We start from the raw sequence: 18,038 nt of genomic DNA on the forward strand, positions 1-18,038 counted from the left end.
TTTGGGGATATATTCTATTACCGTTTGTAACGCGACGTTTAGGTACAGATCCTTGTACCATTTGTAACAGCGACATTTGGGGATAGACCCTTCTACCGTTTATAACAGCGACGTTTCGGTATAGATCCTTCTACCGTTTGTAACAGCGACGCTTTGTTATAGATCCTTCTCCCGTTTGCAACAGCGACGTTTCGGGATAGATCCTTCTACCTTTTGTAACAGCGACGTTTTGATATAGATCCTTATACCGTTTGTCAAATGGTATAATGTTGAAGTTGTTATCCATAAAATGTTGCCTCTTTGGTCATACGTCAACTTTTTTAGAAATGCCTATCAGACAATTTACATTCATGTATCTATTTTTAAATTACATGGAATAAATGACTTTTGAATGAACATAGAAATTTGTTGTTGTTGTCCAGCTGTTACACGATCGTTATAAGCCAAGTTATGACGTGTTGTCAACACCTGTGTCTATTGACCGGTCGGACCATCAGCTGTCGATCCCGAATTGCTATTCTGATGTTTGACATCATTAAACACTTTCGAGGTAACGTTGATGACGATACTTGAGCAGCCCTTCTGGGTTTCCTCTACATACAAATCAACTATGACTGTAACTACTCCCCCGATGGGTCAGTAATACAACATGGCCGCTGCAACTGAGCTTCCGGTAAGTTCACCTCCGCTATCATGGTTACACACAACCAAATGTTTTCTCATAGACTTCTATGGTAACGTTATATTTTTTTTAAAATTAACTAAGCATTCACCAGCTATTACCTGTGCGTGTGTGCACAGATTGGCCTTAGAGCAGCATTAAAAACAAAAACATGACTAACTTAGCCAGCTCCTTTTCCGAGTACAGGAAGCTAAACACACCACCCCCAGCTTCGCACCAAATGTCACCTACTTGAAAAAAGCTGTGGTCACATTCAGCATAAGTCATCAAAAAGAAGGACAGTACTAAATATAGAAAAACATGGTCAGTTTTAATAACTGGATGGATGTACATTTAAAAGACATAAAAATCTTACACAATATCCTCCAATCACAGTCTGCAGATATCTCTCGATCTGCACTGAAGGCTACGAAAACCACACTGTCCAAACTGGTTCTGAATTGGTGTAGTAGAACCTCATCCTTTGCTCTCTGAATGTGTTAGGTAGGACATCCTTGGGGGTTTGGGTTAGAATTGGTCTCCAGTAACCTATGCTGGTTTTAAGAGGCGATTTAATGGTTCGGTTGGTCAGGTGACCTGCTGGTTGATTGCGTGTCGTTGTACCCCAACCGCATGGATCATTGCTCATACTATCAATCACTGGTTTGTCCGGCGTCTGAGGGTAAACATCTCGAAAATATATCAAGCAATGAAACTGAAACCTGACATGCTTGCTCTCACTAATGATGACACCTAAATAAGTTCAAGTGGTTCGAATCCGATTTTCAAAATGGCTACCATGGAGCAATGTTGAACACGCATTCTATGCCAATTATTCGACCCGTGAAGATCCGGGGTAGAATATGTCTTCAACAACCCATGCTTCCCGTTAAAAGCGGCTATGCTTGTCGTATGAGGCGACTAACGGGATCGGGTGGTCAGGCTCGCTGACTTGGTTGATGCATTTCATCGAATCCCAATTGCGTGGATCGATGCTCATGATGTCAATCACTGGATTGTCTGGTCCAGACTCGATTATTTACAGACCGCCGTCATATAGCTGGAATATTGCTGAGTGCGGCGTTAAACAACAGACAAACAACAGACAAACAAACAAATCTCCTTCAAAGATTACAATTGTTGGCCCTGGCGTAACCAAATTGAACTACCTCCAGAGAATGATAAAACGTTCCAATATTATATTCATGAACAAATAATATCTTAATCATACACTTGCATTGGTTCAAGGCGTAGTCGAACTTGAGGCAGGACCCGCTTTTAAACACCACTTTACATTACACACAGTACATACAGTATGCATTGTATACATGGATCGTGATATATTGAAACAGCCAAGTGCTTGACACGATAGTGAACACAGCGACATAAGATGTATATATGATCAATAGTCCCCTGCCTAAGAAACCCAACCGACACTTACATTTATTTAACAAAAGCCCAATACGTGGGACACAGCCTGCAGGAACGTGACAAACGCATCTGAATGTGCAACGTGTTTTCACTCGGTTCCCTGAACGGCAGCTACTCCATTGAGCGACATGTGTCTTTGTTTTGCATCAATCGTGCGTTGAATACGCACTCAGTGTACTTTTATTTTCTAAAACTGTGACATAAGTACAGAGCGTATATATATATATATATATATGTTATGGGAACATGGCCGCCTCGATTTTTGGGCGTTGTAAAACGCCGACAGCGATCAGTAAAGAGGCTAATGCCCACGTGTTGCTATATTTGTACGCGGTTGGGAGGTAAACCTGTTGTAAAGTTACATTTTCTCTGCTTTGTACAAGGATGTTAGATGTGTCTGGCTGACCCGGATACCTGCTGCCCGAGTTGCAGGGAAGCGAGCTAATTTGAAGGTATGTGATAATAACATTATCAGTCTCCTCATCCCGTCAACAATGTCGACGTCCGTACAATCATATACGTTGTGGTAGTAGGTGTAGTAGAGGTGGTCCAGTTCGACGACACTCCAGCAGTCCTATCAACGGTATAGTGACGTATAAGTGTGTTAAAACACACATATTCATTCACCGGTTAATGGTATCTCAAATGTCACTGTTACATGGATTTACACAATAAGCTTCATGCATAGTGCACATTCATAGTGCACCCGTTCCTCACAAACTGGCGTGTTCTCGGAAATAGCAAGACTTGATCAAGCTCTATTGTATTATAATGCGATTCGCTTCCAAGTGTTCCAAATTATAGAAATTGTATTTTCAACTCAATCAAATATTTTATATTGACGAGATTCACATAGTATTACCTATTTTTAACGAAACCAAAAAAGAAATATCTCAAGTCTAGCGGGTCAGATTCCACTCGGAGATTTCAGGGTGTGAGTAAAACCATGTATATAGACTCTGAGTGTCTCGTTAAAAGCACGCAGCCTTCAGTGCACGGAGGTAAGTATGTGAGAACAAAGGATCCCGTTAGCCCGGGGACCTCGCTGTCAGATAGTTACTGTTAGAAATGTCTACACATACAGAAAATCTCACCCTCATGTCTTTTGATATAACCTCTGTCAGCACGATTCGACACGAGTGCAAGGCTTTCTGAGATGTTTTAAACTTTTTGGACGAGTATTGATATATTTGATATCAAAAGACACGAGGGTGATATTATATATATCATCCAACATCTTTTTTTCAACTTTGTTTAGCTTGCAAAGCGTTCATTGGTTATGAAACGCTTTGATTTCAGGATAATGAAGTGATGTGAAGTGAAGTAATGTGACGTAACGTGAAGTGAAGTGAAGTGACGTGACGTGAAGTGAAGTGAAGTAATGTGACGTGACGTGACGTGACGTGAAGTAATGTGACGTGACGTGAAGTGAAGTAATGTGACGTGACGTGAAGTGAAGTAATGTGATGTGACGTGAAGTAATGTGAAGTGAAGTGAAGTAATGTGACGTGACGTGACGTGACGTGAAGTGCAGTAATGTGACGTGAAGTGAAGTAAGTGACGTGAAGTGAAGTGAAGAAAAGTAATGTGACGTGAAGTGAAGTGAAGTAATGTGACGTGACGTGACGTGACGTGACGTGAAGTGATGTGACGTGAAGTGACGTGAAGTGAAGTAATGTGACGTGACGTGACGTGACATGAAAGGAAGTAATGTGACGTGAAGTGAAGGGAAGTAATGTGAAGTGAAGTGAAGAGAAGTGAAGTAATGTGACGTGAAGTGAAGTGAAGTGAAGTGAAGTAATGTGACGTGAAGTGAAGTGAAGTGAAGTGAAGTGAAGTAATGTGAAGTGAAGTGACGTGACGTGAAGTGAAGCGATGTGAAGTGACGTGACGTGAAGTAAAGTGACGTGAAGTGAAGTAATGTGACGTGAAGTGAAGAGAAGTGAAGTAATGTGACGTGAAGTGAAGTGAAGTAATGTGACGTGAAGTGAAGTAAGTGACGTGACGTGAAGTGAAGAGAAGTGAGGTAATGTGATGTGACGTGACGTGACGTGACGTAATGTGACGTGAAGTGAAGTGAAGTAATGTGACGTGACGTGACGCGAAGTGAAGTGAAGTAATGTGACGTGAAGTGAAGTAAGTGACGTGACGTGAAGTGAAGAGAAGTGAAGTAATGTGACGTGAAGTGAAGTAAAGTAATGTGAAGTGAAGTGACGTGACGTAACGTGAAGTGACGTGAAGCGATGTGAAGTGACGTGACGTGAAGTAAAGTGACGTGAAGTAATGTGACGTGACGTGACGTGAAATGAAGTGATATGACGTGTCGTGAAGTGAAGTAATGTGACGTGACGTGACGTGACGTGATGTGACGTGACGTGAAGTGAAGTGACGTGACGTTACGTGATGATAATGAAGTGATGAGGTGTGAGTGAGTGTATATGGTTTTACGCCGCTTTTAGCAATATTCCAGCAATATCACGGCGGGGGACACCAGAAATGGGCTTCACACATTGTACCCATGTCGGGAATCGAACCCGGGTCTTCGGCGTGACGAGCGAACGCTTTAACCACTAGGCTACCTGATTGCCCCTGTGATGAGGTGTGATTTTATGTGAATGATGTTATGTCATGTGAGATGAATTGGGGTTTAACGTCACCTCCCAGATTACTGCACCCTATTTCAAACAATTAATGCCGAGCATCAGGCACGGTACCATCAAGTACCATCTTTCCACTAGACCACGGAGGCGGTCGATATGATATGTGATATGATAGCTGAATAATCAAGTACGTCAATATCACCTTGTTGTTTTTTTTATATTCTATAATTTTATTACGTATGTCAATCTTATTCAATGACATACGTAATGTCAATGATTAATACGTCAATGATCACCTTAATAACACAGCAACAATAATTGTCTTTCACACATAAAATTAATTACAATGTATAGACCCAGACTGGAACTAGTCAGTGTTAGCATATCCCCATGAAGATCCAGGCAGAGAATAAACAACAAACAGTGGGAGCTTATCCGTGTGAAGATCCAGGCAGAGAATAAACAACAAACGAAGGGAGCATATCCGTGTGAAGATGCAGGCAGAGAATAAACAACAAAAACTGGGAGCATATCCGTGTGAAGATCCAGGCAGAGAATAAACAACAAACAGTGGGAGCATATCCCCGTAAAGATCCGGGCAGAGAATAAACATCAAACAGTGGGAGCATATCCCCGTGAAGATCCAGGCAGAGAATAAACAACAAACAGTGGGAGCATATCCGTATAAAGATCCAGGCAGAGAATAAACAACAAACAGAGGGAGCATATCCGTGTGAAGATGCAGGCAGAGAATAAACAACAAACAGTGGGAGCATATCCGTGTGAAGATCCAGGCAGAGAATAAACAACAAACAGTGGGAGCATATCCGTGTGAAGATCCAGGCAGAGAATAAACAACAAACAGTGGGAGCATATCCGTGTGAAGATCCAGGCAGAGAATAAACAACAAACAGTGGGAGCATATCCGTGTGAAGATCCAGGCAGAGAATAAACAACAAACAGTGGGACCATATCCGTGTGAAGATCCAGGCAGAGAATAAACATCAAACAGTGGGAGCATATCCCCGTGAAGGTCCGGGGAGAGAATAAACAAACAGACAGCGGGAGCATATCCCCGTGAAGGTCCGGGGAGATAACAAACAAACAAACAGTGGGAACAGAGGCTCCCAATAGCCACCTTCTTTAAACTATCATCTCTCTCAGGGAATACTGTTAAAGCGGCGTTAAAACCAACTCACTCACTCTGACCACTTGATGAATAAAATAAGCTGATGTTGCAACGAACACGCTGACTATGACTAAAGCCTGTGCTTGAAAACTTGGAAAGTTAGTATTTCATAGCGAGTTATTTATTATCAATGGATAATTCCAGTAAGTAATTTAGTCACAGGTAATTTATCACAGCTTTATATCCAAGATGGGCTCGTCTCTTTGTGCCTGCCCTCTGTACGGGGCGGGTAACAAAACATTATAGGTATGAAGCATGGCTCAGAACACAGCGGATCTGTGGATTGGCTTAAACAAGTGATATAAATATATATCTGTTCTGGGATAAAAACAATTTGTCCCCAGCTTTTGCAAACAAAACATAAATTGTTATCTGGATATGCTGGGTGTTCTGCAAAAAGAATGTTATGGGTGAAGACGTGTTTGGTTCCTCCTTGAGGGCAGATACTTGTGTATCGGTGAAGAGTTTTCTAAATTTATATGGTTCGGAGAACTGTTTTGATGTGAGGAAACCAGATTCAGAAAGTGAGCGAGCTTGTTTTAACACCGTGTTGGTCAGTATTTTAGGTACGGCGAGTCCATGTTAAACTGCGGTACGGTATATCTCAGTGGTTAGTCATTGGTCAGGGCCAGTACAAACAGCCACCAGTGCAATGATCTTTAACGCGTCTACCCGTGAAGATCCGGGTTAGATTTGGTCGTCAGCAGCCCACTAACGGGATCGGGTGGCCAGGTACGCTGACTTGGTTGATGCATGTCACCGTATCCCAATTGCGTGGATCAATGCTCATGATGTAAATCACGGAATTGTCTGGTCCTGACTCGATTATTGACAGACCGTCCTTATAGCTGGAATATTGCAGAGTGCGGGGTTAAAAACAAACAAAACAAATCAAAACTTTTAACGCGACGTTAAACCCATTTCACCTCACCTCACCTCACCTCACCTCACCTCACCTCACCTCACGGTTTTAAGTAAAATCATTCGGATGATTAAATGTCCAGATTAACTTCCATGGACAAGTGCCCCTTTAACTACATGGAGAGGACCCAAGCCGTAATCGCCCGGATGGCGGTGGCTGGTTTATCGAGGTCGGGATTAACGAGTTATCACTGTAGACCTTTCTGAATAAAATACACAAAATAATGTTTTATTGCTTGATGAACTCTATGTGAAAGTATTTGTTTTATTCAACCGCACGTGTCTTCACACGTGAACAGTGAAGCTGATATCCCGACTCACACAGACACTCGAATATTGTTACAGGACCAGTATATCAATTTGATAAAGGTGAGGTGAAATTGGGTTTAACGTCGCGTCCAAGATTATTGAACTTATATAGATGTACGTGTGTGTGTTTGTGTGGCTGCTTGTACTAGTCCGGACTGATGCCGATTTATAGTGCTAGCTCACTGAGATACCATGCCGCAGATTAACATGAATACCCCACTCAGACACTGTATACTGACTCCGAGCCGACCAGTCCTTGTTTTAGCCCCTTAATGCCGAGCGCCAGACAGGGTAACAACAAGTACCATCGTTTAACGTCGTTTGGTATGACGCAGCCGGGGATAAAGTAATTTCGTCACAGGTCCTTCCACTCTCCGGGCGAACGCTCTACCACTAGACCACGGAGGCGGTTCAATTTGATAATAAAACAATAACATGAAATATAGTGCTGACGTGTTCAAGTTTCTACGTCGGAGCACTGACAGTGTTAGCAAACAGGTTCTCGACAAACAAGTCAATATATTCAGTACATTCTAAGAGAATGTCAATTTCGCATCATACACAACTGATTTATCAAATAACTTTCATTATTCAGGTCACCTCCCCCGATAAAGAAACAAAAACATCTCGTGATCGTCAATATCTCAGTTGGCCATATACAACCATAGCAAGACAGTAGGCACGCCCCGTAGTCTACCAATAAACATAATTGACCCTCTTACCCAAATTTATTAACATTATTTAGCCTTGTTCTCCCTGACGCCAGCAGTGATGCATGCAGGGGCCCTCTGGTCTATTCCTGTCCAGCTCAACACGAGTCGTGTACATAACATCAGTGAAACGACATTCCCATACAACATCCACATTGCACGTGTTGTCAATTTCACCCTAAAGCTTGTACAGTAAGAAGCGAGTCCGTGCTGGCTTGGTCTGACTCGCAGGCAGGAGGAATATGGTAAATATAGCATGGCCTTCTTATTTCAGTCAACTAGTGCAGTTCGGCGAGATGTATTGATTTTGGTGGCGTGTAAAAAGGCAACGTTTCGGAGCTCGTATATGTCTCACAGATAGTCATGTAGAAGTGTAGTTGAAGCCGGAGATTGGGGTAAATCATCACAGTTTCTTACAATTGACGTCTCCAACAGACTGCATTGATACCAATATAAATATACAACAGTAGTTGAGGGCGAACCATTTGTTGTCCTGGAGGCTGGGGTATCTTTGAAAACAATCTGCTCCCTAAAATCCCACCATCCCACCTATTAGTGTGTCATACGATATGTGTTTGGCAACCCATCTGTCAGTACATTATTACAATATGTGTTTGGCAACGAAGCTGTCTGTGTATTATTACGATATTTGTTTGGCAATCCGCTTGTCAGTACAGTATTACGATATTTTTGGCAACCAAAATGTCAGTGTATTATTACAGAATTCGTTGGGCAACCAAGATGTCTGTGTATTATTACGATATTTGTTTGGCAATCCGCTTGTCAGTACAGTATTACGATATTTTTGGCAACCAAAATGTCAGTGTATTATTACAGAATTCGTTGGGCAACCAAGATGTCTGTGTATTATTACGATATTTGTTTGGCAATCCGCTTGTCAGTACAGTATTACGATATTTTTGGCAACCAAAATGTCAGTGTATTATTACAGAATTCGTTGGGCAACCAAGATGTCTGTGTATTATTACGATATTTGTTTGGCAATCCGCTTGTCAGTACAGTATTACGATATTTTTGGCAACCAAAATGTCAGTGTATTATTACAGAATTTGTTGGGCAACCAAGATGTCTGTGTATTATTACGATATTTGTTTGGCAATCCGCTTGTCAGTACAGTATTACGATATTTTTGGCAACCAAAATGTCAGTGTATTATTACATTATTTGTTTGGCAACCAAGATGTCAGTGTATTATTACGATATTTGTTTGGCAATCCGCTTGTCAGTACAGTATTACGATATTTTTGGCAACCAAAATGTCAGTGTATTATTACATTATTTGTTTGGCAACCAAAATGTCAGTGTATTATTACGATATTTGTTTGGCAATCCGCTTGTCAGTACAGTATTACGATATTTTTGGCAACCAAAATGTCAGTGTACTATTACATTATTTGTTTGGCAATCAAAATGTCAGTGTAATATTACGATATTTCTTTGGCAGCCAAGATATATGTGTTTTATTACGATATTTGTTTGGCAAACGAGATGTAGGTGTATTATTACAATATTTGTTTGGCAAACGAGATGTTAATGTATTATCGCGATATTTGTTTGGCAACCAAAATGTCACTGTATTATTACAATATTTGTTTGGCAATCAAAATGTCACTGTATTATTACATTATTTGTTTGGCAACCAAGATGTCAGTGTATTATTACGATATTTCTTTGGTAATCTGGATGTCAGTGTATTAAGACGATATTTTTGGCAACCAAAATGTCAGTGTATTATTACATTATTTGTTTGGCAACCAAAATGTCAGTGTATTATTACATTATTTGTTTGGCAATCAAAATGTCAGTGTACTATTACGATGTTTCTTTGGCAACCAAGATGTCAGTGTATTATCACGATATTTGTTTGGCAACAAAAATGTCACTGTATTATTACAATATTTGTCTGGCAACCAAGATGTCAGTATATCAATACGATAATTTGTTTGGGCATCCAAGGTGTCTGAAATAATACCGTTTTTTTCAACGGTGTTTGTATGTTTGTCGCTATAGGTATATGTGTATATAATATATATCACTACATTATATATATTTTCCGTGCATCACAGTTGAATCCTGATGTGAACTCTATTTAAGCTGGAACCAAACATACTAGCCAACAAATCCCACCAGCCTACTCTACTCCTTGAGCTGTTCCTCAACTCAGATGTGGCCGAGCTGTCTATTCAATTACTGTCTGTGGTTACGATTTTAGTCAAATATTGAATAAATTTTGAATGCGTGAAATACTGAAAACACAACAAGATGATATAATTCAATAATTACATTCACAGTACCGATCAATACCAGTTACAATGTCACAATAGAGATCATAATACAGAACACTGCCAGTGACATCAAAAGTAATATTTGCACTTGGCCATTTTTCAGTTGTATCGATCTGCGCCGCCGCATCTTGAATGACCTTGAGAGCTGATCGATACATTCTGCCAATGCATTCAATCATTTGGCATAGATAGTCAGGTGAGAATTAGGTCGTTATATTCAATACATACAAATCATATAGTCTTTTGTAACGAATTGAGTTTTTAAACAAGGGACCGGAGTGAGTGAGTTTGGTTTAGCGCAGTATTGAACAGTATTCCAGTTACAGTAAACTACGGTTATAACGAACTCAAAGGGACCACTAATTTTAGTTTGTTATAACCGTAGTTAGTTATAAGCATATACACAGCATATATACATGTTCATGGGCCGGACCAAAAAGCAGTTCGTTATATACGAAGTGTACTGTATATCACAAATGTTGGAGGAACGCCCGAAGTCATGCAGATCTTAGACGTTTTTTCCACCTTGGTGAAACCTCCGCGGCGGGGTATGGTGCTGACAAATCAAGGCTGTGGGATTCGAACTCACGCTCATATTGTCCTGGCAGCCTTTAGACGCGTTCCAATTCAGTCAAGAAGTATGAAGTAGGTGCACGGATGTCGTAGTGGTTCATTGCGGTGCAGTTCGCTGTACGTCTGGAGACGTTAAAACGGAATTATTTACGTTAAGCAATTAACTCAACGAATCCAATGTCGATAACAGTTGTCCGGTCTGTGTAGAATTCAAGTTGTAATCCTTTCCCAGTATACCTAGAGTGAAGCAAATTTCTCAAGTTCCGGACGGGGACATTTCGTTCACACCTCAGAATGCAACACATGTGACGCGCTGCAATGGAGCTCTTGTCTGTTTCGCAGTTATCCTTGATATATAACGGCAGTGATTGACAACATAAGCATCGATCCCTGCATCAACCAAGTCACCCGATCCCGTCGCCTTTTACGGCACGCATGTACAGCTTTGTGATGTGTTTTTAGCGATCCCTTTTGAATACAACTGGCAAACTATTTACTACAATACTAGAGAATCGGCTAAGGTTATGGATGGAAATAAACAACTTGATATCTGAAGCGCAAGCCGGGCTCAGACAAGAATATTCAACTACGGACAACATTTGTACTCTGCAATCTCTTGTTACTAAATATCTCTCTAAACCAAAAGGAAGATTTTATACTGCCTTCATAGACTTTAAAAAGGCCTTTGACTATGTCGACAGAAAAAAACTACTATATGCCCTACTCAAGAAAGGCTGTCATGGTAAAATGTATGTTATTCTTAAAAGTATGTTTAGCTCTGTGAAAGCATGTGTTAAAGTAGATTCTGGTAAAACAGATTTGTTCGAAACAACGGTGGGTGTTAGACAGGGCTGTATGTTGAGTCCGATATTATTCATTTTCTTTATAAATGATCTTGTCACTGAAATGTACCAAAATTGTCAAAATGGAATATTTATTTCTCAAGATATTGAGGATTTGATGCTGTTGCTTTTTGCGGATGGTGTTGTACTCTTTGTTTATAATGTTGTAAGTCTTCAGAGGCAATTAGATATTTTAGAAAGTTTTTGTTTTAAGTGGGGTTTCCAGATAAACTTTAAAAAATCTGAAAGTTTAGTTTTTAGAAATGGGGGTATTTCAAATCGCTTTGAAAAATGGTACTATAACGGCCGTTTATTCAAAACAGTTTCATATTATAAATATCTGGGGGTAATATTTTCTTCTAGACTGATTTGGACGAAATCATGTGAGAACCTGGCAGCTCAGGCTGTTAAGGCATGCATCCCTGTTTATAAATTATTCCAAAAAAAATCATTCCTATCATTCTCCACAGCTTGTAAAATATTTGATTGTAAAATAAGTCCTATACTTTTATATGGTGCAGAAATTTGAGGGCTAAGGTATTTTGCATGTATAGAGAAAGTTCAAACTTCATATTTTAAATATTTTCTTGGTGTAGGTAAATATGCCTCAAACACAGCTATCTTAGGGGAAACTGGCCACCACTATATGTTTGTCCAGAGTCAGATCAGAGCTATAAAATATTGGCTAAAACTATTGCACATGGGATCAAATAGATATCCTGTACGATGTTGTTACTTCCTTAAAAAGCTAGATGAGAAAGGTAAGCACAGTTGGGTGACAGATCTTAAAAATTGTTTATATGTTAATGGTTTTTCATATGTCTGGGACTACCAAAATGTTGGTGATGTAAATATTTTTTTGCATCAATTTCAGGAAAGACTAAAAGATGTTGCATTTCAAAATTGGTTTGCAAAATTGTCTGCTTCCAAATATTTATCTCATTATTCAAATGTTAAATCTTTGCTGAATGTAGAAAGATATATTGATTCTTTGCAGGATAAATCTCTCAGAAGAACCTTCTGTAAATTTAGGATTAGCTTACATAATTTTAATGTTCAGTTACTACGTAAAAACCCTCAGATAATGAAAATAGTGTATGTAGATATTGTAACAAGGGTTGTATTGAAAATGAAGACCATGTCTTTTTCATTTGTGATTATTACCAGACTTTACGGAAACATTATACTACTCAACGACAGGATATGTATGACGGTTACCTGTCACTTCCAAATATTCTTAACTGCAATAATGTCGATGTAATAAAACTGACTTCTGTATACCTGTATAAGATATTTAAATCTAGAAAAACGTGACTAAATTTATATTGTACTGACATTGTAATATAGGCCATGTGGCCCACATTACCGAATAAATCTGTCCGTCTGTCTATTTAGCGATCTAATGAATGTGCGTATATTTACAAAATAACAAGGCGGGACGTGCCCTTTTGCCCCCGATAATTATTGCAACACCCGTGGATAACATTAGAAACCATCCTCAACAAGCCTCCGCGATTTGCTACTTTAATCGACTTTTTTATGTAAAAAGAATATTAGCCGAGTATCATATATTACGAATAAAAGTTGCGTCATGCGAGCCTTTACCGTGCGCAATGCACAGATATTTATTCCTAATATTATTTACGACAGGCAAATACACGAGATGAATAATGTATTTATAAAGTCATTCTTAAAATAAGGGGCTCGGTCGGGTAGCCTAGTGGTTAAAGCTTGTCACGCCGAAAATCCGGGTTCAATTCCCGACATGGGTACAATGTGTGAAGCCCATTCCTGGTGTCCCCCGCCGTGATATTGCTGGAATATTGCTAAAAGCGGCGTAGAACCATACTCATTCACTCACTAAAATAAGCGATGTTTCAGACGTAATTTCGCCCACTGAAGTAACTTTAGAAACCGCGTATGCATGTTTGAGTGAAATGAGTGAATTTATCATATAATTAGGAGATAAATATTTCGTTTTGTAAGATTTGCGTGATGTTATGCTGAATGGATGTACGGAAATTTTTCATTTGAACACGACGCCGTAAGGCGGAGTGTTCAAATGAAAAATTTCCGTACATCCATTCAGCATAACATCACACAAATCTTACAAAACGAAATATTTATCGACATTGTAACATGAACGTTAATTAAATCGATATTTAGGAGGAACTAATTTACTGAGCGCATGACACAACAAAACTGTCGTTAGTAATACGTCTCCTCGTGCTCACCTTCGAAAAGATGCATGATATGGGGTGCCGCGAAACCGATCAATGGTTTCGAGGTACTCCAATAATGAGGGTCCATTTTACGAAAGGGGTGGTCACATGTTCAAGCTCATTTCTCAGAAAATAAACAAACAACAGGAAATATCACAAATTCAATTCTTTATCACAGTTCCTCATCTTACTTGTAATTTGTAGTTATGCGTAACTATGAAATACAAATAATCAAAATTATTTGGAAATTAGCAGAAGAATTAACCTGGAAATTACTCACGGGAGCAGTGGACAGTGGCAGGATATTTGTATCTATGACAGGTACCAAATTACGTTCGTTAGCGAGCTGCTCCTGTCTCTGAAAAATGTTCGAATAATGTCGTTTTTGAGACGAGCACGAGTCAATGGAATACGACTTCAACGATTCATCGGATTTGTGGCCGGTAATTCTGCAAATCTCGCGATTCAATACCTGCGTTTGACAGTAAAGTGACGGCAGTTTGCAGTGTGAAATTCCCGGTCTTGGATAATGTTTATGCTGCGCTCAAATGGCGGCCCCCTGATGTGCCTGTGTATGGCAGCACGCAACCCAACAAAACTCGATTTTGAGTAAAGTTCTCCCTCAGCATTTCTGACTTCGGCATAAAAGAACCTCAGTCTCTCATTCAGTTGAAAAGCAGGAAGCTCTTCGAACGTGGGTTCAAAACCTCGGAAACCAAGTCATTCTGGAAGTGAAAAGATTGCCGTGTTCAGGGTACAAATGTGACGGTAAGTGGGAGTATTTCGTTATTATTACGGTGTCGTGTTTAAATGAAATTTCCGTATATCCATTTAGTATAACATATCTCAAATCTTACAAAACGAAATATTTAATTTATGTTAAGATTTTGGTCAATCTCGTTATATTATTGCCAATTTTTGCGATGACACATTGGTCACGCTTTACATTGCTATTATGGCAATGGTGTAAGGGAGGTAACTCTCGCTGATGTTGATCGAATCTGCGTAGGAATTTTTTTTTATTTGTTTATGTATTCTTTTATGTTTCAATGGCTTACGTCGAAATATTTTAACTCCCAGTAGATTTGGAGAGGTTCCTATCCACGATGTCCTGTACTGCTTTTGTATCAAGGGACGCGAAGCGGTGACTGGACGCTTGAACTTTGGGCTCTACGGAAACGCTGGCTGTATTTCCTAGTTCGGGGGCCATCTCAGAACGGTTTTCAGCTTCAACAGCTTTTTGTGGGTTATAATAAGAACAAAATTAGGTGGATGTATGAAAGTCATTATAGAGTTGCAATAAATGTTTTTTACTCTGTTAAAAATTGATTTTGTTTTGTTTTTTCCTTTGGCCAAGCCCAAGAAAATTACATTATTTATGATTATGATTTTGTAATTAATGGAAAAAGGTAAATTTCATTTACCTTCAAATTCTTGTATTATCTCAGAAAATGTCTCGTCGCCCCATTCACTCAATATTTCATCGAAATCTCCGATGTGGAAGTCAGGGTAAATTTCCATCTGTTCCTCCATGTTGATGATTTCAAAAATAGTTCCATTAATTAATGTATACATACACGGTGATGAGACCCCAAAAATTCAGCGATGTTATGCTCATTCGACAACACTTTTTAACCAATCAGATCAGGGAACATACCTACATTTATGTTACAATGCCAAATGATTTGCAGCATATTTATCTACCTGACACCCCTATCAAAAACAGACGTTGCATCGCTGTAAAAATAGTTCTTGATAGATTACCTCATTTGCATATTTTTCGTATACTTTTCTTAGCAGAGCGTGGTCTCGATCCATCTACCTCTTCGTTATTTTTTTAAAACATTTTTATTATTATTCCATTTCCCATCATATTTTATATGTCAATGTCATACATAGAGTATGCATGGATTTATTGTGACATTATTGGCATGTTTGTATATCATAGTTTTTTCGTATCATGACACTAAGTTTATCGCATCGATAACACTATTAAATATTCTGTGCAGTTTAGATCATAGATATTTTGGTGATGTTATATTTTTATTCATTGACACAAAGCATTAAAATGAAATTTGACCTTTCGTAACATGTGCACACAAAAAATGAACTGGGAAGGACTTGTTTGATTTGGTGTGAAATACGTCTCTTTCTTCATTACATATGTTTCATGTAGAAATGTGTTTTCTGTGTTTGATCCTGGCACCATTTCCAGATCTGTTTCAGTCACTGACATTTCTGGTCGATGGGGTATTGGCTAAAGTGTTTGCTCGTCATGCTGAAGAACCGGCTTCGATACCTTTCTATAACAACGAGTGGAGACCATTATTTGGGCCCTGCCCATGGATAGGACTAAAATGAAGTTATAGCGGCCTAAACATCAACTCACTCTTTAAAGCACATAATCATCCATGGACCTTTTACCTGACCTGATGTAGTTGCTTATCAAAATTGCTTGTTGCATGTTTGTTTGTTGTTGTTGTTGTTTGCTATATGACGTCGGTCTGTAATTAATCGAGTCAGCCAGGGATTGACATCATGAGCATCGATCTACGCAACTGCGACACGATGATAAGCATTAACAAAATCAGCGAGCCTGACCACCCAATTCCGTTAGTCTTCTGACAAGCATGGGTTGCTGAAGACTAACTTTAACTCGGGCTTATCAACTTTGAATAGAGTTAAAACGCTCAACTGAATATAATTATCACTTAATTTACCCACGAGTTGAGCGTGGTGGAATTCATCGATTGTGATGCATTTATCCATATCGGTTTGTTTTCAGGTCGCTGTCAACTCTCACCTGACATGACCACCCGGAAGAAGGGCCACGAGCGGTCAAGTCGATATGGTCTTCCGCTACCGGAAGTGTGCCATCTTACTCTGGACAAGACAACGATTCAGGATCGAGCTGTCTTTATAATCGGCGACGTCCATGGATGCCACGATGAACTCAGAGAGTTGATGGACAAAGCTCGGACGTTAGAGGACACAGTGTTGTTTGTGTTTGTTGGGGATCTAGTAAACAGGGGCCCCAAGTCTAAGGAGGTGGTCAAACTTCTCCGAAGAACAGACTGCTACTCCGTTCGGGGAAATCACGAGGAGACAACTCTGCGTGAATATGCCCGGCTTTTAAAAGATCCCGGATACGATTTACCGGAACGATACCAATACATCCGGAAATTTGATGAGGGGGATTTAGATTTTTTACGATGTCTTCCATACACTATATGCATTCCTTCTTTACAGGCAATTATTGTCCATGCGGGTCTTGAACCAGGGTTTGTTCTCGAGGAACAGTGTTTGACGGCCATGACCCATATGAGGAGTTTGGTTCAGAGAGGGGATATCGACTCTACCCTTACCCCATCGAACAAGATCTCCGAGGGAGTGCCGTGGGCTTCGTTGTGGAAGGGACCAGGACATGTATATTATGGTCATGATAAGAAGAGGGGCTACGTGGAATATGAGTTCGCAACGGGTTTAGACACAGGGTGTGTGAATGGTGAACACCTGACCGGTATGTTTATTAATGGATGTTGTAAAACATTGACTGTACCTGCCCGGAAACAATATTGGGTGGACACGCCGTAAATGTGGGCTAGGGTGGGTACCGATTTGTGATGGTAGGGGTGTGACCTGGCTGGAGAGAGTTTGGGGTCGTGTGGACGGTATGTGGGTGTCATACTATCAGAGTAGGAGCATACGATACTATTGTAAACGTGGCAGGTGGGATAATACTACCATATCAGAGGGTAGGGGGTGACGTTTATTGGGGAGAGGTAGGTCAGGGGTCGGGGCACTATCGTTGAGGGGTAGGGTGTGACGTCTATTAGGGAGAGGTAGGTCAGGGGTCGGGGCACATCGTTGAGGGGTAGGGTGTGACGTTTATTGGGGAGAGGTAGGTCAGGGGTCGGGGCACTATCGTTGAGGGGTAGGGTGTGACGTTTATTGGGGAGAGGTAGGTCAGGGGTAGGGTGTGACGTTTATTGGGAAGAGGTGGGTCTGGGGTCTGGGCACATCGTTGAGGGGTAGGGTGTGACGTTTATTGGGCAGAGTTTGGTCAGGGGTCGGGGCACTATCGTTGAGGGGTAGGGTTTGACGTTTATTGGGAAGAGGTGGGTCAGGGGTCGCGGCACTATCGTTGAGGGGTAGGGTGTTTTTTTTTGGGAAGAGGTGGGTCAGGAGAAGGGCCACTTTTGTTGAGGGGGAGGATGTGACGTTTATTGGGAATGTTGGGTCAGGGGTGGGGTCACTTTTATTGAGGAGTAGGA

At 40.4% G+C, this 18,038-nt stretch overlaps 1 protein-coding gene across 4 annotated transcripts; it reads left to right on the plus strand.

Moving 5' to 3' along the window:
• The first annotated feature begins 629 nt into the window (after positions 1-629).
• Positions 630-17,525, plus strand: LOC139455818 (bis(5'-nucleosyl)-tetraphosphatase PrpE [asymmetrical]-like). Of its 4 annotated transcripts, XM_071237367.1 has the most exons (4): positions 630-673; positions 2,476-2,544; positions 10,231-10,323; positions 16,550-17,525. In XM_071237367.1, exon 4 carries the CDS (start codon positions 16,573-16,575, stop codon positions 17,356-17,358), a length of 786 nt encoding a protein of 261 aa, XP_071093468.1. In that variant the 5' UTR covers positions 630-673; positions 2,476-2,544; positions 10,231-10,323; positions 16,550-16,572; the 3' UTR covers positions 17,359-17,525. The 4 variants fall into 4 exon arrangements, with proteins under 4 accessions (XP_071093468.1, XP_071093466.1, XP_071093467.1 ...); XM_071237365.1 differs by lacking the exon at positions 10,231-10,323 and having other exon boundaries at positions 631-673; XM_071237366.1 differs by lacking the exons at positions 630-673; positions 10,231-10,323 and having other exon boundaries at positions 2,442-2,544.
• The last annotated feature ends 513 nt before the right edge of the window (positions 17,526-18,038 follow it).

Source organism: Haliotis cracherodii, unplaced genomic scaffold, assembly GCF_022045235.1.
Source record: "Haliotis cracherodii isolate W230 unplaced genomic scaffold, xgHalCrac1.p SCAF_11, whole genome shotgun sequence".
NCBI classification, from domain to species: domain Eukaryota; kingdom Metazoa; phylum Mollusca; class Gastropoda; order Lepetellida; family Haliotidae; genus Haliotis; species Haliotis cracherodii.

Excerpts from the sequence above, each read along its gene's own strand:
- LOC139455818 (XM_071237367.1), top strand. The coding sequence starts at position 16,573 with ATGACCACCCGGAAGAAGGGCCACGAGCGGTCAAGTCGATATGGTCTT.